Source organism: Nesoenas mayeri, assembly GCF_963082525.1.
Source record: "Nesoenas mayeri genome assembly, chromosome: 19".
NCBI classification, from domain to species: domain Eukaryota; kingdom Metazoa; phylum Chordata; class Aves; order Columbiformes; family Columbidae; genus Nesoenas; species Nesoenas mayeri.
The window spans coordinates 11726781-11747910 of record NC_137568.1 but is presented as its reverse complement, the minus strand read 5'-3'; the positions used below and the strand labels follow the sequence as shown (position 1 = coordinate 11747910).

General features: G+C 57.3%; 2 protein-coding genes across 2 annotated transcripts in view; one reads left to right on the top strand and one right to left on the bottom strand.

The window, feature by feature from the left end:
* Positions 1-231: 231 nt before the first annotated feature.
* SSTR2 (somatostatin receptor 2) lies at positions 232-1347 on the bottom strand (the record flags this gene model as incomplete). Its single annotated transcript, XM_080356411.1, has 1 exon — positions 232-1347. The coding sequence occupies one exon, from the start codon at positions 1345-1347 to the stop codon at positions 232-234; it is 1116 nt and encodes a 371-aa protein (XP_080212537.1).
* Positions 1348-1561: 214 nt separating this feature from the next.
* The window catches only part of SLC39A11 (solute carrier family 39 member 11), a gene marked incomplete at its 3' end in the record, with an annotated part of 80135 nt that continues 60566 nt past the window's right edge, over positions 1562-21130 (top strand). The window contains exons 1-4 of the mRNA XM_080356364.1: positions 1562-1641; positions 7641-7754; positions 8752-8790; positions 14864-15022. Of these exons, the coding sequence (XP_080212490.1) occupies positions 7647-7754; positions 8752-8790; positions 14864-15022 (306 nt within the window). The 5' untranslated portion in view covers positions 1562-1641; positions 7641-7646. The remainder of the gene's footprint in view (positions 1642-7640; positions 7755-8751; positions 8791-14863; positions 15023-21130) is intronic.

Here is a 21130-nt window from a genome sequence, read left to right as displayed (position 1 = left end):
AGTTGTCTTTGTTTTCCTGGCAAGGCAGCACCTCCTGATCCGTATCCTTCTCAGCACGTGAAAGACAACCTGCCAGCAGCTCAGTAGGAGCCCACCCGAGGACCCTCCGCCCTTCCGTCTGCGCACCCGCGTCCCCTAAGCTGGCACCTCTGCCCCGACTCCGTACGTGCCACTGCCAGCTGGGCGCAAGTGGGGAGAGGAGAGCGAAGGACAGACAACCCCGCTGTCCTCTCAGATGCTCGTCTGCAGGTCACCGTTGAGCAGGGTCCTTTGGGTTTCTGTGGTCTCGTTGAGCCTGGATTTGTCCTGCTTGCTGTCGCTCCGGTCCGCCTCGTCCATGCCGCTGACCTTCACCAGGCAGAGCACGTTCTGAAAGCTCTTCTTGAAGTTGTCAGACAAGAAGGCGTAAAGGATGGGGTTGGCGCAGCTGTTGGCGTAACTGAGGACCACCACAAAGTCGAACATGCCCTTGAGGACAGGCGTGGGCACGATCAGGATGGAGACTGAGGAGACGTTAAAGATGTAGAAAGGGAGCCAGCAGAAGATGAAGACAGCGACCACGATGGAGACCATCCTGGTGACTTTCTTCTCAGACTTTTTCCTCTTGGAGGAGCCCACTCTGATGCCCGAGGACTTGACTTTGATAATGATGAACAAGTAGCAAAGGCAGATAATGGTGAGAGGCACCAGGAAGCCCAGGATGAAGGCGTAGATGATGAAGCCCGTGTACCAGGCACCCGACTCTCCCGGCCAGATGATGGTGCAGCTACTCCTGCCGTGATTATGCTGCACCCCAGCATAAATCATGATGGGCATGATCACCAACAGGGAGACACCCCAAACGGCCACATTGATCATTTTGGCTGTCCTGGGCCGCCTCCACTTGGCAGATTTAATGGGATGGACAACGGCCAGGTACCGGTCAACGCTCATAACCGTCAAGCAGAAGATACTGGTGAACTGGTTGATCCCATCCACCGTCATGACAATTCTGCAGATGGCTTTGCCAAAGGGCCAGTGTACCAGGGCGACCTGCATGGCCAGGAAGGGCAGACCGAGCATGAACAGCTCATCTGCGATGGCCAGGTTGAGGATGTAGATGTTGGTGATGGTCTTCATCTTGGCATAACGAAGGATGACATATATGACCAGCGTGTTGCCGCACAGCCCTATGATGCAGACCACGAAGTAGATGAAGGTGAGGATGGCATTGCTGGTCAGGTCGAAGTGGTGGCCTGTGGTGTTCTGTGACGCGTTGGTGGGCGCCTCCACGGAGAAGTTGTCGAAGGCGGAAGCCGGGGAGAACCAGAACGCGGTGGCATTGGGCAGCTCATATTCCAGCTCCATGGCTCTGCTGGTCCCTGCTGGTTCAGGGGAACCCAGATGTCATCTTCCCTTGCTCTAGGGATAGAGGAGAAGATTCTAGAAATTGGAGAATAAGTAGAAATGAAGGGATTCCTGGGGAGGATTTGCCCATCCTGCTGCCAAGCTCCATGGGAGAGATGGTCCCTGGAGGGTCTCTCCCTCAACCACCAGCCCTGCCGTCCCCCGGAGCCCCAGTGGTGCCGAGCGGCGCCCCGGGCACAGCGCAGCTCCTCCTGCCTCCAGCGGCACCGCGCTCCGGACTCCGAAACACACCCGGTGAGTCCCCGCTGGGCGCGATGATGCCCGGAGCACTGAGCGAAGGGGGAAAGCTTCCCCTCGCCTTGCCCGTCCCCGGGCTGCCAGCCCCGGCCCTCCCGGCCACCCCCGAGCCGGGACGGGCACCCCGAGCCGGGACGGCTCCCGTGGGCGATGCGTTCGGGGCGGAGAGCGGCCGCCCCCCGCTCCCATCCCGCCGCTCCCGCCGGTGCTGCCCCGGGCGCGGCCCCGCCGCTCACCTGCTCCCGGCCCGGCGTGGGGGGCTCCGGCAGCGCCCGCCGCTCCGCTCCCCGCTCCGCGCACCCGCCGATCCCGGCTCCGCCGCCGGACCCAGCGCACCGGCTGCGCCCCGCCCCGCGCGGGGCGGCTCTGCGGGGCGGGGACAGCGGGGACAGCGCTGCCCACCCGGCTCTGCGCTCCCCTGCCCACCCTGCCCGCTCTGCCCACCCTGCCCGCGCCGCGCACCCGGCTCTGCCCGTCCCTCGCCAGCCAAGCGGGGCACCGGTGCTGCCCCCGCGGTCCGGCCGGCGCTGCGCCCCCCGGCTTTGTGCTCGGGAGCGGAGCCTCTCCTGCTGTGGGCGCATGGGGAAGGGTGTCCAAATCCAGGGGGTCTCAGGGGCATGTGCTGGGTGCTGTGCAGCAGGCAGCGTGGGTGCAGGGACCCTGGTTGCCCCCTGGGCACGGTGGGACCTGCTCGGTTCCAAGGGGCTCCCAGCAGGACAGATGTCCCAGGGCTTCAGGTCCTTGCACCTCCTCACAGGACCTTGGTCTCCCCTGCCCGGCTCCTGCTGCAGACGCTGGTTCTCCACATTTCGATTCCAGTGGTGGTGCAAAGGGCTCAGCTTCTCCTGATGTCTCCAGGGCCACCACAGGGGGGAAGGATGGGGCAGGGTGGTGACAGCGTGATGGTCACACTGTGACCCCAGCTGGAGACCCCAGGAGTTGTTTGGGGGTCCTGGTTTCTCCTGGGAAACTGGGAATACATTGGTCCCAAGATGTGGCACCTCACCACCAAAGGAAGGTGAAGCAGATCCTTGCTGACTTGGCACAGCCTGGGGGAGCTGGGACGGTGACACAGTGATTGCCCACAGCTTTGGGGTCTCTGGGGACTCACACAACGTGGGCGCTACTGCTGCAGCCTCCCCCTCCGCAGTTACCCAGTAACGATGACTGGAGGAGGAAGACCAAAAAAGAGAGGTTTGGGGGAGATAACCTCTGCTCTGGTTTGTTTGAGATCTTGAAAGCAATTAAATAATAGCTATTCCTTGCCCACCCCTCTTTTCCATCAGTTATCAACCAGACAATAGAAAGCAGGAAATTAAGAGTGACTTGGAACAAAGAGCCCTGAGCGAGGCTGCTGATTGCGGCAAGAGGGGCTGCGAGGTTCTCATTTGCACTTTGCCATCCACTTCCCAAGGTGCATCTGAAGGCACAGGGTCCTGGAGCAGGAGCAAGAATCATCATCCACCTCAGAATTCTTTAGGAAGCTGAAAAAGCTCCTTCTGGCATAGGCGGTGTGGAATGCAATGTCCCAGTGAGGGGGTGTGAGGAGGGAGGCTGAGGATGGTTTGGCGGATGGGGACGGGGTCTCTGCGGGGTGCTGGGGTTGGGATGTCCCATTCGGTGGCACCTGTGCAAACGCTGAGGGCAGCTCCCTGGGATGCTGCTCCGGGCAGGGTATCGAGGGGCTGCTCTGAGCTACATCCAGCCTGCGAGGAGCACAGCGGCTGCAGAACTGGGAAGTGTGCTTGAGCCTCTTGAAGAGTTTCTTTTCTTTTGCTTAGATTTGGGGTTGAATTATAGCCTAGCGCAGGGTCTGATCTGTACCTCTGGGTGGCCTCTGGTTTGGAGAGACATTGTTTTACCCCAGCAGCTGGTTTGGTGCTGGCAGATAAACTCGTCTTTGTCCTTTAGCCTGGGAAGCATTCACTCTGCTGAAAAACAATTTACTGATGGGGCTGGATCCAGGAGAAATGCATGGCCTCTTCCCACACGGCTTCTACAGCCGATATAACCCAGGGGAGAGGGGCATGGGGATTACATGACCATAAAGCTGTTTTTAAAGTCCTTTCAATTTTCCTGCCATCCATTCCCAGCTGTTCTGCAAGACTCCCCATGGAAAAGAGCGTTCGACCCCTGTCCTGGAAATGAGTGTTGTAAGGAGCCGAGGCTTTGGTTGCCAATGGAGGGTTAGGGTGAGCCGGCCTTTCTCCCCAATATGTGGAGGGAAGGCAATGAGATCTGTGGCATTATGCAGAGATCAGGTTGGCTGTGCTGGACTGGTGGGGAACTGGGGGGACTGGGAGGCAGCTGCTGTTCCCCAGCAGTCAGGAGGGGAAGGATTTGCGCCCATGCTTGTTCTGCTTGCCTGCAGCTGCCCCACGCCACTAGGGGAGAGATGGGGGTGCGTAGGGATGACCACCCACTTTTGGGTCCCATGTGGGTGCCACAGAGTCCCCACGCATGCCCAGCTTGTCTCAGCCCTGCCTGTTGCTGTCCCCAGGAGTGTCCACAGCCCTTCTGCTGGTCTCTCCTGTTCCCTCTCCCACGGGTGCTTTGGGTGTCCCTGCCTTTCCCTTTTCCTTCCCATCTCCAGCCCCACAGCCACAAGTGGCTTTGGTGGCCCCACTGGCGCCGGGCTGGAGGCTGCCTGGCTCAGTGACAGGGATGCCTGCGATGGGGGAGGCTTTGCTTTCTGCTCATTAACCAGACAAACCGTCTGGGACCACCTCCCCGCAGCCCCCAGGCAGGGCAGACAGGGCAGGACCCACCTGGCTCCTGCCGGTGATGTGATCTAATCGGCAGCGATGATGGATGGGGAGGGAGAGGCTCAGGCACCCCCACCTGCGGCCAGGCCAGGCGGCAGCATCCTTGCAGCATCCCCACTCCGCGGGATGCAGGTTCTCTGGCGGGTCAGGGGCTCTCCGGGGGTCCTGCACCCCCCACATGCAGCTCCTTCCCCGGGGCTGCTTCCCGCTCCAGCCAGACCTCCCTGCATATGGCTCCTTCCACTCCCACCTCTTCCATTCTCTCCCTGCCATTATTTGCCTCCGTAATTAACGTATTGATCTCTGCCGAGGGTACCGGGCCTGGGCTGTGGTGAAAGCTGCCGCACACATTCCCCGGGAATCATATTGCTAAACCCCTGGTGCTAATGAGCCTTTGGCAACCACGGCCTGAGATCTCTGCTCCTGCCTGTGCCCCTCCCTGCTGTGCCTGGCTTGTTGGAGGGTCATGCACGTTAAATCGGGATTTAACAGTGCTCTGCGCTTGGCAGTCAGGCTTCTGCACCAGCTGGAGATGTCGGGGTTGGTTACAGCACGTGCTGAGCGCTGGTACTCATGTCCCCTCCTGCTCAAAGGAGCTGTAGGTTGGAGCTTGGTGTCGGAGGGACTCTCTACTCCCCCAGCCTTGCAACGCAGCCATCGTGTCTCTCACGATGAGCCTAAAGCCAGCAGAGAAGCATAAAGCTGTCACTTTGTGCCCTATGACTAATAGGTGCAGTTATCTGGCACGATGGAGATGGTGCGACCCTGCCCGGTGCTGCCCGCGGGGCTGCGCGGCTCCCGTGCCCTGTCCCCAGGACACCTCTGGCTGGCTGTCCTCTGTCCCTCGGCTGGGCAGCCGCCCTGGTGCGGGTCCAGCCTGGCTCCATCCACTGTCCCGGTTTGACACAAACGGCTTTGCACTGGGAACGCGCCCGGCCACGAGCCCAGCCCGTGCAAAGGGGACACAGGACGGGAGCAGAGGGACAATGTCTGGGACATCTCCAAACCTGCCCTAGCCCGCAGTGCCCTGGGACATCGCTCCGCTGGGATGTGTCCTTCTGCACCTTCTGTCACAGATACCGCAGACATTGCTGAAGGGTTTATTGCATAAAAAACAAGGGGTTTAGGTCCTGATGGCCCCAAGGCTCCCCGGAGCCGGGACTGCAGTGCTGCCCTTTGCAGTATCTCATGCACGTTAATGAGAGAGATTGCACAAGAATTTGAGCTGCTTTTGTTCAAAATGCCTTTGAGGGACTCCGGGCAGTGCGCTGGGGCTGAGCTGTGGAGGACGAGCGGTTGGTGCGGGGGCAGCCCTGTGATCCTGGGGCAGGTGACATGGGAATGTCCCTGAAGGCAGAAGTGACACCGGGGAAGGGGGACGTGAGCTGATTTTGCTGATGCTTCTGCACGGAGCCTCCCTGCCGTCACGACTGTCCCCATTGCCCGGTACTGCCCACGCGTCCCCAGGCAGGGACGTTGCTGCCAGCCGCCCCCAGCCCGTGGCAGCGTGCGGGGCTCCCGTGTCAGCCGTGTCCCCAAGGACCAGCCCCGCTGTCTCACCAGCTGTCCCCAGCCCTGCCAGCGCCTCCGTCACTGCTGGCCGGGGAAGCCCGGGGGCAGCGGGGGGAGCTCTGTTTGCTCTGTCCCCATGTCCCTCCCAGCTGGCACCTCCTGCTGCATCTGCCTTGTTACAGGAGCTAATGAAGGATGGAGGCAATTACAGGGGGGAGATTGATTAAATCCTAAATCAGGGGAGGTTTCAAACGGCCTTGACCTTTCCCAGCTGTGGCAAGGGAGTCTGATCAAAGGCTATTAAGAGATAAACACCCTAACAAAGAGGGGTTGTGCTGCAGAAGAGCTGGATATGTCCCTCTGCCACCCGCTGCGCCTTCTGGCGCGACACAGGCAGAAGGCACCAGCGGGAACCAGGTCTGATTTGGCTCCCGCTGTCCCTCTCCCTCCTGCCACCGCTGCTGGCTTGGCCACCATGTGCCCCGTGGTGATGCCTTGAGGGGACACCAACGGGTGGGAGAGGACATGCTGGTGCCCGATGCACCCTCCAAAGGCTGTGGGGACAGATGCCAGCAGTGACGGGTGGGGGGTTGTTTCCAGCAGGCTGCCATGTGCCGATCATTAAGGCACAGCCTCTGGTTCCTAATGAGCGCGGCTGATTGCGCTGCACGGGCACAGCTCACCATGTGTCGGGCCGCGCTCACGAGCTGCTGGGTGGCAGGAAGGGACACTCTCAGGACACCCCAAGACCAGGAGGTGCCTTTATGCAGCCCAGCGGGGGGGGCTGCGATGTGCGCGGGGGTGGCAGCGACAGTGACAGCGACAGCTCCGCGCCCGCCCGCACCGCTCTCCCGCCGCCTCGCCAGCCCGAAACGCAGAGCCGCGGGCGGCCCGCCCCCGCCGCGCTCCCATTGGTGGCGGTAGCGGGAGTGGGCGGGGCGACGGCGGCGACACGTGTGCGGGCACCAGGAAGTGGCGGCGAGAGCGCCGGGCGGTGAGCGGGGACCGGTCGTGGGGTCCGGGGGGGCAGGAGCCCCGGGACCAGCCTGGGACCTGTAGAGCTCCGGGGTGCAGGCACCGTGGTGCCCGACGTGGTGCTGAGGGGGCCCGGTGGGTTGTTGCGGTCCCGCCCTGGGCAGGGGGAGCCGGGGACGTGTGGGCTGTGGGAGGGGGGTCTCCCTGTCCCCGGGTCCGAGCAACCGGGGGGGTCCTGACCTGGGCACCCACCCCGCAGGGTTTGGCGGTGGCCCAGGGGCAGGGCTGGGGGCCTGGGAGGGACCACGGTGGATGTAATTCTTACAAATTTATATATCCATGCACAAATACATGCGTGGTTCTTATATATTTATATATAAATGTACAAATGCATGTGTGCTCCTTTTATATTTATACATAAATGTACAAAAGCGCGTGTATTTTCATATGTCTACATGTAAATATATAAACATCTGTGCGTTTTTATATATTTTATATTATATTATATACGTGTCAGTATTTACACCCCCGTGTGTGTTTTCTCAGCTCCCCGGGGCTCAGATAACCCCCCACTCCTCTGAGCTCGGATTAAATTGCAAAGCCTTAGGGGGAATAGGCATTGCAGGAGGGTGGTTAAACTCACCCCATCCCCTTTGGCGAGGAGGGGTTTGGGCTGCGCTCCCCTCTGAACCAGGGAGGAATTTGGGGGTGAATCCTTGTTTTTAACCACCTGGTCTCTCCCAGGTCAGCATGATCCCGGGACACGGGCCGGTGACCCAGGCGGTGCTGGGAACCCTCCTCACCTGGGGGCTGACGGCGGCGGGCTCGGCACTGGTGTTCGTGTTTTCCAGCGGGCAGGTGGGTGTTGGGATCGTGTCCTTGGTCCCCAGGAGGCAAATGGGGTCCAGGACGGGGGCTGCGCTGTGCCTGCGCGTGGGTTTGGACTTGACGTTGACCCTGGGGGTCCTGGGGCAGGAGGAGGAAGATTCCAGCTCATTTCTCTTCTGCGTGTCAGTGCAGAAGAGGAGGAGAAAATCAAATTCCTGGCCGTGGGCTGCGGTATGTGCTGTAGCAGATGGGGCAGGGTACAGGCAGGGCCCCGCGTTTGGAACAGCAGGTTCTCTGCCCATAACCTGGTTTTGCTGCCATGTCCCCGGTGCAGGATTTGGGTCAGACTGTGCTCGGAACAAGCAACGTGCTGATCTTTAAGTCATCTTGTATTCCAAAATTAGAGGCCTCTCTTGCTGTTGTTGTTCAAAATTGCCCAGATGAATTTATTATTTATGCCTCTCTCTTGTGATGATTTATTCAGGAGTTTGTTGCAAAGTCAGATTTCCTTTGCAGGAACGCGTTAGTTTTCTTCCTGGGGGAGGGCGATGTGCTAAAGGAGAAAAACGGCGCTGGGGGTGCAGCGGGCAGGAACGCACTGGTTTCGGGAGGTCACGGCTTTGTTTGCAGCCGCCCGTTGTTAGAGGAGTCAGAATCCTCAAGGGGAGGAAGCGCGGGACAGCGTGTGTCTTTGGGCAGGAAACTCTGGTTTACGTTTCTGCGTCCTCGGAGCGTTTTGGCGCGGGCAGTGGAGGTGCCAGCGCCTGCTCCGGGTGGCACCAGCGGTTGATGTGTTGGGCGGGCGCCAGGACCGACCGTAGGCTCTGGGTGCTGGTGGGTGCCGTCACCCCAGGGCGGTGGGCTCGGCTTTCCTCGAAGCACAGAACTCACTTGGCTTGCAGGAATGGGGAGAAGAAGGTGGTGCCAGCATGGCGGCCGCTTCCCCCTGGTGTGGTTTGTGGTGTGGCCGCGCTCCGGAGCCTCTGCTGGGGGTAACTGGGGTGTTTTGTGTTTGTTTCTTTTGCAGAGGCGCATCCTGGATGGGAGCTTGGGCTTCGCCGCGGGGGTAAGTACAGCATCCTGCTGCTCATCTCTGCCTGTGTCCTCCCGTCAGCACCTCCGCACCCCACCGCGCTTCGTTTGCCTGCCCGCTCACATTAGTGTTTCTTGGATAATTGCCCGAGGCGCAGGTGGGGCAGGGGAGAGCCTGGCTTGACGCTGGTCACCTCTTGGCGCCTGCTCAGTGAGGGTGGAGGTGGCACAAGGTGGGTCATGATGGACTTGGTTTTCCTGAGTTAAACTTTTCCCATTTCCTTGGGTTTCCCAACCCTCCTCCTGGAGCAGCGAGGTGACGAGATGGGCAGGAGAGCCCTCGGCCTGCGGGTTCACGTGTACAGCTCAGCTCACTTTGTGCTTCTCGCTCTCCTGCGTTAAGGAGCTCTACATTAAGGTGCACACAAAATGTGGCCACCTTTGCGTTTTTCTTGAAGGAAGACATGAAACTCTGCGGCTTGCAGTTGTCTTAGGGTTTGTGGGTGTTGCTCTCCTGCTGCTGGGGCGCTGGGGAGCAGGTGGGAGCTCAGACATCTGAAATCATGGTTGTTTTCCTTCGGGTGCTGTTGTGTGCCCAGGGGATGTGCCCGGGGTGGCAGCTCATCTTGCGTGGGCGGTGGTGGGTACACAGGTCTCTGCCTGGTCCTGGTCGCTGTGTCCCGGCCGTGTGGCTGGTTCTGTGGCGTGGGCGGTGCTGCTAGTTTTGGGGTGCCCTATCCTGCAGTGCGGGTGACCTGTGACACGGTGACGCTGCTTGTGCCCAGGCTGTGTGCAGAGCGGGGCTCCTTCCTCCCCATGCCCCCCCAGACACGCAGCGCTGCTGAGCACGCTGCGACTTGAGTGTCTGCGGCTCTGGAAGTCACAGGTTTTCTGCCGTTCCCAACGCCTGCAGCAAACCCAGCGGCACCGTGCGCGGTCTCGCCGCGGTGGGTGAGGAGGAGCGCTGCACAGCCGGGTTTGCTCCCCAGCAAGATTTCCTGGAACGCGCCTGCGACCGAACGACGTGAATAATTCAACTCGTCTGTTGTAGCAGGTTCTTGGGCCATCATTTATAAATGAATCTCTGGCATTAGGAGTGGCCTGTTCTGGAGCTTTCCTCTGCGCTCTGATTTCGGAGCAGTTTTTCTCTGGCAGACACACCCTGGTCCCCGCGAGCCAAGCGGGAGCCGCTGCGGCGGTGTTGAGGTGATGCTGCTGGGACAGCTGGGCTGGGCTGTCCCCTGTGTCCCCATCCCCTGGCTGGGGAGGTACCGGGGGGTGTTTGCCGTGGCCGGTGCTGCCCCGGCACAGCGCGGTGCCGTCTGTGCCACCGTGTCACCACGTCACCCTGCCAGCAGCACTGAGTCACGCTGCGCGCAGAGGTGTGGCTGGGCTGGGGAAGCTCGAGTCCTGCAAACATTTGCTTTTCCCCTAGCCTCTTTCAGTTTGTGGCGCTCGGGGCACAAAAGGGGAATGTTTTTTCCTGCCGTGTCTGGAGGGGACCGTCAGCGGGGAACCTGCGGGGACAGGTCCCTATGGCAGAAGGTGCTGCTGCATAAACCACCTGTGAGCTGCGGTTTGTAGGTCGTGTGTATGGGCCCGAGCTGCCGCAGGTGCTGTTTGGGCTGAGCTGCCTGTGTCACCCGGGGTCACCACAGCTGGCTCTTTCGGAGGAAGATGCCAGAGATCCCCAGGTGACGGTGCCACCGGTGCTGCTGGGGCCACTGGGCAGGATGTGGAGCAGCCGGTTTGGGAGCCTATTTGTACTGTTTTCTCTCTTTTCCTCCCTATAAGAAGTGTCTCTTTAGGCAGCAGTGTTGCTCTGATCGCAGACGGCTTCTCTTGCTCCGAGGGGTGTCTGTTCATAACACGTCTTTGCTGTAGATCTCTTGCAGATACGGACGGTCTGTTTCTCCGAGCAGTGGGATAGAGGCAGAACTGAACTTCCACATTATCTCCACTCTGAAATCTGGGCTGCTGGGTTTAATTAAACTTCCCTTGGTGCTTAGTCAGAACTAGCAAAGCTTGTCCTGTGCTTTCAGAGGCAGGTGTTGCTTCTAGCCTCACTGTTTGGGTGCTTGGCTCCGGGTCGCCGATGGTCATCAGGGTCCCAGGGAGCGTGCAGGGTGCTCTCTGAGACCAGGACCACTGAGAAACGGTGTAACGGAGGGTTCTCTCTCCTGTTGGGAATGACTTACCTGCTCATCTTCTGGGAGCTTGCAAAGCCAAATAAAACCAGAAGTGATTAAAAGAACTTCTGTACCACTGCCAAGCCAGGAGGACACGGGACAGAGATGTCCAGGTGACCTTGAGGAGGACGGTCTGGGATTCAGAGCGTTAATTTGGGATCCAGAAAGCGGCGCTCAGCGCTGCCTTCCCCGCGGGTGCTGCATCTGGCCTGGGGAGCCGGTGTGAGCCGGGGCACGCGGTGCCGGCTGGGATGTGCCGGGAGCATCCCAACTGCAGAGCAGAACCCGCTCTTGGCGCGGCTCAAACCGGCCACAGCGGATGGCACGAGTGTCCTCTGCGGCGATGGGGACCTGTGCGGCTGGTCGCTGCGGAACGGAGCAGCTCGGCTGCTTCCAGCCCTGCACCTCCGCTTGGGTGTCTGAGCATTTAGCTTCTCTCTGCCTCAGTTCCCTCTCTGGAAATCGCGGATAATAGAGGGTTTTGTATGAGAAAGCCTCTGAGGTGATGTGTTTCCATGGAGACAAGGCTTCGCTTGCTTGGGCATCTGATGTGGAATTCTGGCTTTTCTCTTAAGTCTTGATATTCTTAAGTAAGGCCTTTTTTTCAGGTGTTCTCTGCTATCTCGGTGTTATCCTGGAGGTGCTGTGCTCAGACATCACGCACACTGCGTGAGCCCGGGCGGCCTCGCAGGGTGGTTCCTCTTACTGGGTCGCAGTTTGATTTCTTCTTCTGTCCCAGGTGAAGCAGAAAATCATAAAGACACTCTTTAAACTGCACCAGGCACATCTAATATTGAATATTCCCTTTCAGTGCTGCTTTAAACAGCATCAGTAATTCACACGGGTCTACTGAGCCTGGTTCCTACTCTTGGAGCCTTGATGAAGCCAGGCTAAAAAGTTTGGCAGGGAAGGTGTCCCACCAGTGTCTCGCTCTCCCCTCCTGTCCCCGTGCTGCCCAGGGGACGTGCTTGGCTCGTAAGCGGTTGGGTTTTCTGATCCGCACACCATTAAAGCGTGTTTCCCCCAACCTGCCGTTCTCATCCCGGTGGCCGCTCAGGAGCGCGACCAGATGCTGCTGTTGCAGCGGGTGAGACGAGAGGGTTTTAATCGTAACCCAGACGCGGATGCTCCCTGTGCCAGGACTCTTCTGCCGGCCCTGGGCTCCGGCTGTGGTTGGGATGAAGACCACTGTCCTGTTTATTCAGTATTTGCAGAATAAAAGCTCCTGCGTGGCTTTTCCATCGGCGTGAGGACGCAGACCTGCATTCAGGCATTTTCCGTGGCACAAGACACTTGGATTTGAGCTGGGGTTTGTCCCGGTCCTGCTGATGGATCCCAGGGAAGGTATTTTGCTCCCTGCAGCCTGGGGATGCTTTAGATCCGCAGCCGCCTTCAGCGCGATGGTTCCTCCCCCATCAACCGCAGCTTGTTTTCTCGACAGTGCTGGATTTACGGTGTTGTTGGATCTTGGCTCTGGAGCACAAAGTCTCTTTGCAGAAGCGTTCAAGCCCAGTTTGGCAGGAGCCGTGGGTTGTGGCGGTGCCAGCGAGCCATGGGTCCCCGCTCCCAGCTGGGCTGCTGCTTTGTGCAGAGGATCGTACCTAAGAGGCTTCATGTTTTTTGGAGACCCCAGGCAGACGTTTTCTCTTTTATTCTCTTCTATTGTCACCAGCCTGCCCGGTGACGCTGGTGGAGTTTGAGTTCCTGTCCCTGGCTGGATGACTATTTTAATTATTAATAATTGTTTTGTTATTTAAATCAGGTCGCTGGCAGAAATCCTCACCCTTTTGTTAGTCCATGAGCATCCCCTGACAAGGGATGCTGCTGCACCGGGGGCTCTGACGCTGAACAGGGCGGGCAGGAGGTAGAAGCCTTGAGCCAGACCTTGGCTGCGCCCAGGCAAGCCCTTGTTGCTAAACCCACGTCACTAAACCCAGCCTGAGCTCAGAGCTGGGCTTAGGGGATCCAGGGGTGGCTGGTGCAGCAGTGACTGTTGCCTCCCCTGCCAAGTAGGTTGTTGGGGGTTCCTCTGCGTACAAGGTATAGGAATAAATGGCTTTTCCTTCCCAAGCGGGTGGAGCTGGCAGGTGCAGCCCCACAGTTTGCTCCCCCAGCTGGGGTGGCTTCCAGCCCTGTCACCTCCTTCCCCCGGAGTCCCCGTACAGCGAAGCCGGTGGGAGCTTTGGTGACGGGATCTGGAGGCTGAGCCGTGTCAAGCCTCTGTTTTCCACGGGAAAATGATAAGATGACAATATAATTCTGCAAAGCTCTTTCCTGTTGCTTGTGTTTCCACATTGAGGTGTGTGGTTGTTTTTTGAAGGAGGTGGCATTTGAATCTGAAGTTTGACAGCCTGGCTCCACCTGCCGTGACAGCCTGCTTTCTTCTTACCCACAGCGAGCTGGGATTTGCACAATTCCTCAGGGACTGGTGTCTACAGCAACAGGCATCTCATTCCTTCCTTAAAAATAATTTAAAATATAATAGTTTGTTATGCGCTTCTTTTCCGCGGGTGAACGCTCGTGCTGTGAGAGCGAGCGGAGCAGCATCTCTTCTGAGCATTCCGCAAACGGGACTTTGGGGGATGCTCCGGGGACCGTTTTCCCCATAGCATCCTCCCCGCTGCTGTGTCCGGGCTGAACCCGGGTCCTGCAGATGCAGGTCCTGCAGATGCAGAAAGGTTCCTTTCTGTGCCGGAACCTGCCCTCTGACAGGCTTTCCCACTGCTGCTGCTCCTTCCCAAAGCCTGATGCAGGTTTCTGCTGGGATTTTGGGGCGCACCCGTGCTGGTGCGGCTGACTGGTGTGATGGGGGCTGTCCCAGCCGAGCTCCCGCGGAGCCGAGCGGCTGCTGCTGAGAGCGTCGTGCTGGGCTGATGACTTTTTAATTAATCCAGCCCAGTACGTCAGGCAGCAGAGGGGAGGAAGAGATAAGGTGATAAAATGCATGTTAATATTATGTTCTTTAGTATCAGCTTGTGAAACCGGTGCCGTGCTTGGCTTTCTGCACTGGGTAACGCCCCGAGCAACCAGCTCTGAGCAGGGCTGGGCTGGAGATCCCCACAACTCCCAAAGTTGGCTTTTTTGATGGTTTTTTTGGGCAATTCCTTTTTCTTCCCTGCTACGAAAGAAGCAAAATAAAGCACTCTGCTACTCAAAGGGTTTATTTTCCCGGTGCAAACAAGCTGGTGAAATGCTGCGGTGGGATTTGGCAGCGCCAGTCTGGGGTGACAATTGGTTCTCTGGGCGGACATCAGGATGGGGGCGGCCCAGGAGCTGGTGTGTGCGGCTCAGAGGGTTTGCAGAGCCCCTGGTGTGGGGCAGGGGGGTGGGAGCCCTGGCGGGTGAGCCCCGGCAGCTGCGCGCAGGGCCCGGGCTGCCCTCGGCTGCCTTGGACGTGGCGCTTTGGCTCCGGGCGTTATCCGATATTTATTGTTTTCCTGCACAAGATCGAGGTTGTTTCCTTCCTGCGCCTGCTCTGCAGAGAAGCTCGGAGTGGCGCGCGGGACGGATTTGGTTCACCCTGGCATTGGGGTGATGTACCCGCTCCCGTGTCAGAACCCCGAGGGGAGGGCGGTTTCCCCATTCCTGTTTGCAGGGCTGTTTTGGCTGTGCTGACCCCACAGAAAATCACCCTAATGAGCTCATGTGGTTCGTTTGCTGCCTTGGACTTTTGAGCCCAGAAGCAGCACCCTTGGTGAAAACGGGGGAAAAACCCTCATTCTCCATCCTTTGGCGATTTGTTCCATCGGGACGCGGGTTCTGGTGGCTGTGCTGGGTGACAATGTCCAAGCTGCTCGTGGGAACGCGGGCAGTGGTGTCCTTGGCTGGAGGATGAGTTCCTGGTGGGGATGCTGCTGGTGCTGGGTCCTGGTGGCTCCGGTGTGTCCGTGGTTCTCACCGCTGCCTTTCTGTCCACAGGTGATGCTGGCCGCGTCCTACTGGTCCCTCCTGGCCCCGGCCATCGAGCTGGCCGAGGAGTCTGGTGCCTTCGGAGCCTTCGCCTTCCTCCCCGTGGCCGTGGGCTTCACCCTGGGAGCAGCCTTCGTGTACTTTGCCGACCTGCTCATCCCGGCGCTGGTGAGTCACCGCTCCCGGGCTCTCCCTTCGCCTCTGCTGTGACAGGAGCCACACACAGATCGGTTTCTATCACAGATTTAATGAAACCATGTTTTCTCCAGCGCCCCGGCTGGCTCTGCCGGTGATGGATGCAGCTTTAGGCCATCTGAGCTCTTTTTTCCTTCCTTCACGCTTCTGCTTTTCTTCTTTTCACTGGCAACACTTTGCGAACAGTTCAGGTGTGACCTTCTCTTTCAGCCCAGGGGTTTAATTTGTAGAGCTGCCAACCTTCTAAGCATTTCAAAATTGCATGAACCATCCTGCTGTCTGAGAGTATTATTAAAGAAAAAAATAAGTAAATTGGAAGCTCTTGGATTTTTACAGCTGGAAACACAAGGATGGCTTAGTCGGTAAAGAGGTTTTCAAAAACGTCCAGAAAGCTTTTAAATGTTTGGTGTTTATTGTAGTGTGAGGGAGGATTATGTGTGGGTGTGAGTATGAGCTGTGCAGCCGTGACCCCGTGTCCGGGGGAGCCCGCCGCGTCAGCCTTCCCTGTGCCGCTGCTCCCTGAGCCTCTGCAGCAGGTGCGGTCAAACGCATCCTCAGCTATGGAGAGAATTGCTTGATATTCCGGTGTGCGGCTTCCAGCACAAACAGATGCCTTCAAGAACAAGTAAATGAAGTTACAGCGGTGTCAGGTGGCTGGAAGCCTGCGCTCCACGCTCTCCCTGCCCGTCCTGCCTCGTCGGCTTCCCAAGCCCTTTGCAGGTTGTTTTGGGGCTGGGGATGCCAGCGTCCTCATTCCGAGGTGCCGATGGGGCCCGGTTGTGTTTGATCAGCTGCCCGAAGCTGCTGTTTCCCAACAGGGTCGATAAACAGTTGGACCACAAAAGCCGCTTCTTCCTGCTGGCCGCGTTGTGAAATGGGAGCGTGGGGAGGGGAAGGAGGGTCGGGGAGGTGCAGCTCTTGTGTTGCAGAGAGCAGGATGAGTGGTGACAAGGGTGAGCAGGGTGACAGTCTTGCAGGGAGCAGCACAATCTCTATATATGTATATATAAAAATAATGATATCTTGCTGGAAATCCATTTCAAATACCGATGGGAGAGGAGCTGTTACCTCCTCTGGGCTGACCCAGCTGTTTGCACTGGGCGGGAGAGGACGTGCCATCAGGACAGCTGGTGCTGGTCCATGTGCTGACGCGGGGCTGGGAGGGTGTCCCCACGCTGGGTGTCTCCTCCGGCCGCACAGGGACACCTTCCAGCAGCCCAGGTTGCTCCAAAGCCCGTCCAGCCCGACTGCCCGGGATGGGACATCTCAGCTTCTCTGGGCAGCCTGTGCCGGGGCCTCACCACCCTCATGGGAGGAGTTTCTTCCTTATATTTCATCTAAATCTCCCCTCTTTCAGTTTAAAGCCATCACCCCTTGTCCTATGGCTACATTCCTTTGTAAAAAGTTCCTCTCCAGCTTTCCTGTAGGCTCCTTGTCCTCGGGGCTGTTCTGGTAGAGAAATTCAGCTCATGATGAGTCTCCCTTCCCTTGGAGCCCAGATTTCTCTCCCAGGAGCCAATGCTGCTCAGACAAGGGTTAAGCCATTGCACTTCACTTCCAACAAGTCTTCCTTCTTTCTAAATCTGTTAAAATCTCAGGGTTGGGGTGTTTTCCCCCCTCGCTTACAGGGATGCGGGTGGAGTGTGGGGTGCCTGTCCCTGGGCGGGATGCAGGAGCTGTTTTTAGCAGCTGCTCTCTGCACAGCGAGCTCGCTCTCCGCCTGCCGCTCCTCCAGGCTCCGTTTGCTGGATAGCAACAGGTAGTAAAAGCTTTTAATGGCTCCTTATCAGCCCGGCCCCGCTCCCGGGTCGCAGCAAAGCCTCGCTCGGGCTCAGCCCCGCGGGGACACGGCGGCTCCGCGGGGACCTGAGTGTTTGCTCAGCAGAGCCGGGGCCGACGGGAGGGTTGAACCTCCAGGACAAACTGGTTAATGATGCTGAACAGCTGTACTCATTAAATTCCTTGCAAAAGGCAGGTTTAACCTATTACGTCTTTATCTTTCGCCGTTTCCCCGTGTGAAGCCTGTGCCGTGTTTGTTCGTCCTTTCGCAGAGCTGATGGGGGAGTTGCTGACCTGCGGCGTTGGCTGGGGCAGGAGAGCAACCCCAACGGGGCGTTTGGGAGCGAGAGCATTGCTGAGCAGACCTCAGGTGTTTTTAATAATAGGGGCTGTAGTTTCTGGAATATCTGAATTCCCTAATGAGTGCTCTGCCTGTCTCTTCCCTCCCTGGCCCCAGTGATGCTGTAATGGGTTTCTCTCCTTCCTTCACTCTTTTTTAATCTTATGGTTGCTTTTTAAATGAGGACTTGATTTTCAACCGGTATTTGAGGAGGCTTCTGCACGGAGAGGGGCAGGGGTGTATGGGATGTTATTGCCTTTACTAGAAAGGTTTGGGAATACAGGTCTTAGATGCCAAGACCCAAAACCTTTGAGGGAGAGTTTACTTAACAATCCTGCTCAACGCAGTAGGTCCCTGAGTAGATATTCCAACATAAAGATGCTGGAATTAAGTAGTATTATTCTCATCCTTCCAATGTGTCTTGCAGCTCTGCTGACTCGCTGGGTTTTGTTCAGAGTGTGATGTGTTATTGGGTTTCCTGGTCTGGCCGCCCTTTTCCCGGAGGAATCCCGCAGGAGTCCAGGGGATGCCCCAGCCCCGACCCCCTGGCTGCTGGTGCCCCTCAGTGCTTACACACACGTGTGTTGCCTTTGAGAGCTGCCAGATCCCCAGGACGTCACCCGTGGTTGCTGCAGGCAGGTCCCAGGGTGAGTTTTGGGTGGGATGGTGGGGTTTGCAGAACCCCCTTTCTCCTGCCTTTTCCACATCATTGCCCTGCAACGCTCCTCCCAGCAAGAGGGAGTTCCCAGTTGGTGGGACTGGGAAGGGAATAGGGGCAGGCAGGCTGGCCAGAGCGCTTAATAAACCCTCGTGGGTTGTACCTGCCCGCATCCGCGCTGCTGTTAACCACGTTATTCTTTCCGCTCCCCGGCCATGTGATGTCCTCTTGGCTCTGCCATCATTGCGCTAAATAGGATAATGAGGCTTAATCAGCTTCATCTCCTCTACCTCCAGGCTTCATTTTGCTACGAAACATCTGTCCGCACACAGTGGCTCCTGTGGGGGGCTCAGGACCTGCCGGTGCACGGGGAGCAGGGCACGTGTTACAGCGAACCAGGGGTTAATCTATAACCCAGGGCCGAGCCGAGGGGCCGTTACTCAGTTATAACGAGGAGTCTGCCAATACTTCTCCTGTAAAAGATGATGGGGGGTGGGAGGACAGGGAGCCGGGGCTGTAATTCTCTCCTGGAAATACCATCTCCATCGGGTTTATTTTTCTTGTCAGTCAGATTCAGGGTTGGTTTCTGTGTGTGCTTGGGTTTTATTTTTTTCCTCCAAGTACAGAGTAAATCAATAAATCCACATGTGCTGGGTGGACCGTTCCTTAGATTTAAAACAAACAGTAGCCAAAGTGCCTTTTGAAAGCCTTTCGCCTGTGTCAATGTGTGCTCCATGCCGGCCCCTTGTGCTGCAGGAGGGACCCGTGCAGATAAAACCCTTGCCCAGGTGCTGGGGCTTGTTTTTTGCACCTGTTTTGAAATATTTGGGGCTGTGGTTTGTGGCTGCATTATGGTTTTCATGAGCAGGCTGAGGATCTTCACGTGGGACGGATGAGTAGAGCATGTGTGGGTGTTGGTAGTAGGAGCTGGATCCCATTAACCCTCTCAAGCATAACTGCCTGTGCTCCTGCCCTCTTCTATTTTTGCAAATCGAGGCTTGCAAGCTTTTTTTGGGATATAGTCTGGGACTGCGCATTTTGCACAGTGAATTTTAGGCTATTTTTGGCGAGAACCCTTGGGAAGGATTTGAGAACTCGATAAACAGCTATCCGAGGGATACTCTCCTGGTTAATAATGCTGGTGTCTGTCGTTTGGCTCAGAACGTGCCTCGAGGATGTATATTTTGCTTTCTAAATCTGTGCGAGTCACGTAGTAGGGAAGAGATGGGAACAGCGCGGGGCTGGTGGAGCCGTGGGGGAGGAGAGGCCGTCGCACCCGCTCCGGCCATAGCTGCGTGTTATTTAAAATCCCAATTTCCTCCTCAGGGCTTCCCACAGCTGGTTAGACCACGGGAAGCACCTTTTTGGGGGACACCAGGTTCCCAGCATGTACCCGGAGTCTGGGGGTGACAGGGTGACACCGCGGGGCAGTTCGAGGGTGCTGGTGACCTGCCCAGCGAAGATGAGCAGCTTTTAATATTCACTTGCCTGATCTGCGTGGAGCTGGATTTGATGGGTTAATTATTTCACGAGGCAGTAAAAATGTGCTGGGTCTCGTCGCTGGTGTTAATTTATAATTGGAATAAAGGTTCCTCTTATGCAATTTGCTAATTCCTCTGAGACGTGCCCGTCACAAGGTCTCATTCTTAATGTGCTTTTTCCTGTTCATCTGTGACTCCTAGAAAGTTAATTAGCTGCACATCCTCATTGCCGTAGTAGGTAGAGGCTTTTTCGATTTGAGCATCAACCGAGGGACATGCCTGTGCGTGGAACATGTGTATTTTTTGGCTTATTGAATGTCCGAGTGTGGGACTGGGCGGGTGTCCGGAGCAGCGTGGGGACGCGGGTGCGGTGGCGTCTGCACATCCATCCCCCGGCAGGTCCGCACCGCACCAAATCAGCCCCAATCGGGGTTCGCCTGTGCCGAGTCCGCCTTGGCCCGGCGGGTGGGTGAGGACGGGCCGGGATGGCAGGGACGTGCGTGACCCGCAGCTTGACTCCTGCATTCCTGGTTTGCTCCCATTTCCTTTGCTTCGGGGAAAATAAATAGCAGCCCTTCTGTTTGTTGTTTTTTGAGGCGTTCTGGCCCTTTTCCACTGGCTCTGGATGGAGGATCCAGCTCTGACTGAGGAAGGGAAACCTTTTTTGGGAGCCTCATCGGGGAGCACAGCAAAACCTTCCATTGGGAAAGGTCCTTCCCCTGCCAACCTTAACTAGATAGGAGTACCCAGGCATGATTTTTGTTCACTTATCAAACAAACCCAACCTGCCTGCCTCCCACCCTTCCCTGCCCACGGGCTGTGGGTTTAGAGATTGAAATCCAGTTGTTGCTAAATAGGGTGAAATTACTTGTGACACTAATTTTTTGAAAAGCATTTTGTTTTACTATTGGAGGTAAAGAGTTATTTACTTCCAAAGTGCAGTTTGTCAGCTGCTCCTGATTGTAATTCTCTGTCTTATTATGCATTAAGCATTTTAAATAAAAAACAACAAAACATTACATTTGAAGCTCCAAAACCAGAGCTAAAGAGCAGAGATGCTTTGAATCCAAGTCGGGGCTCAGTTGCCCTCCCACCCCGATAGGTTTGCGGGGTCGATCACAAAGTGCCGGCAGGTGAAATCCGAGCGGTTTGACGGCTGCGGGTTTGCACGGGGAGCTGAAAAATCTCCCTTTAAAAAGCAGGGACGGAGAAAACCTGCCCTAATTCTTTGTTCAGCGAGTTCCTGTGCTAGACAAGCGTTTCTCCACCGTTCCCTGTGCCCGCGACAAAGCCCCAATTTCCCCGCTGGTTTCCTTGTGCGGGTATTACGTGCAGATAAGGCTGGTAATGGAACTCGGGGCTTTTCTCTCCTCCACGGCTCTGCTGATTGAATTTCAATTCCTGTTAGACGCCTGGCTTGGAATTGTCAAAGAGGGTGAATTGTCCAAAAGGAAGCGTGTGCTGGAATAGCAGATGGTGCTGGACCTGCCAGAAGTGCAGCCGGCACTGTGGGGAGGGCTGTGTTGGGGGGTTCTGCGGGACCCTGGGCAGCGTCAGAGCTTTTTGGCCCATTTAATTAGAGCGTTTTTATTTTCATGTTTTTAAGTTTTAGTGGTAGAATGTGCAGCGAGAGAGCAGGGTGTGGGTGCTGAGCCGCCGCTCGCAGCCGAGTGTGGACCTGAGGGGATGTGGGTGCTGGAGCTCCCCAGGGTTTCAGGTGGGACGGCTCTGGTGGTGGGAGCCTCCTGGGCTCTGAACGCTGATGGTGATGCCAGAGAAACGTGCAGCTCCCGTCCTGGCCGCAGCGATGCTCTGCACCTGCA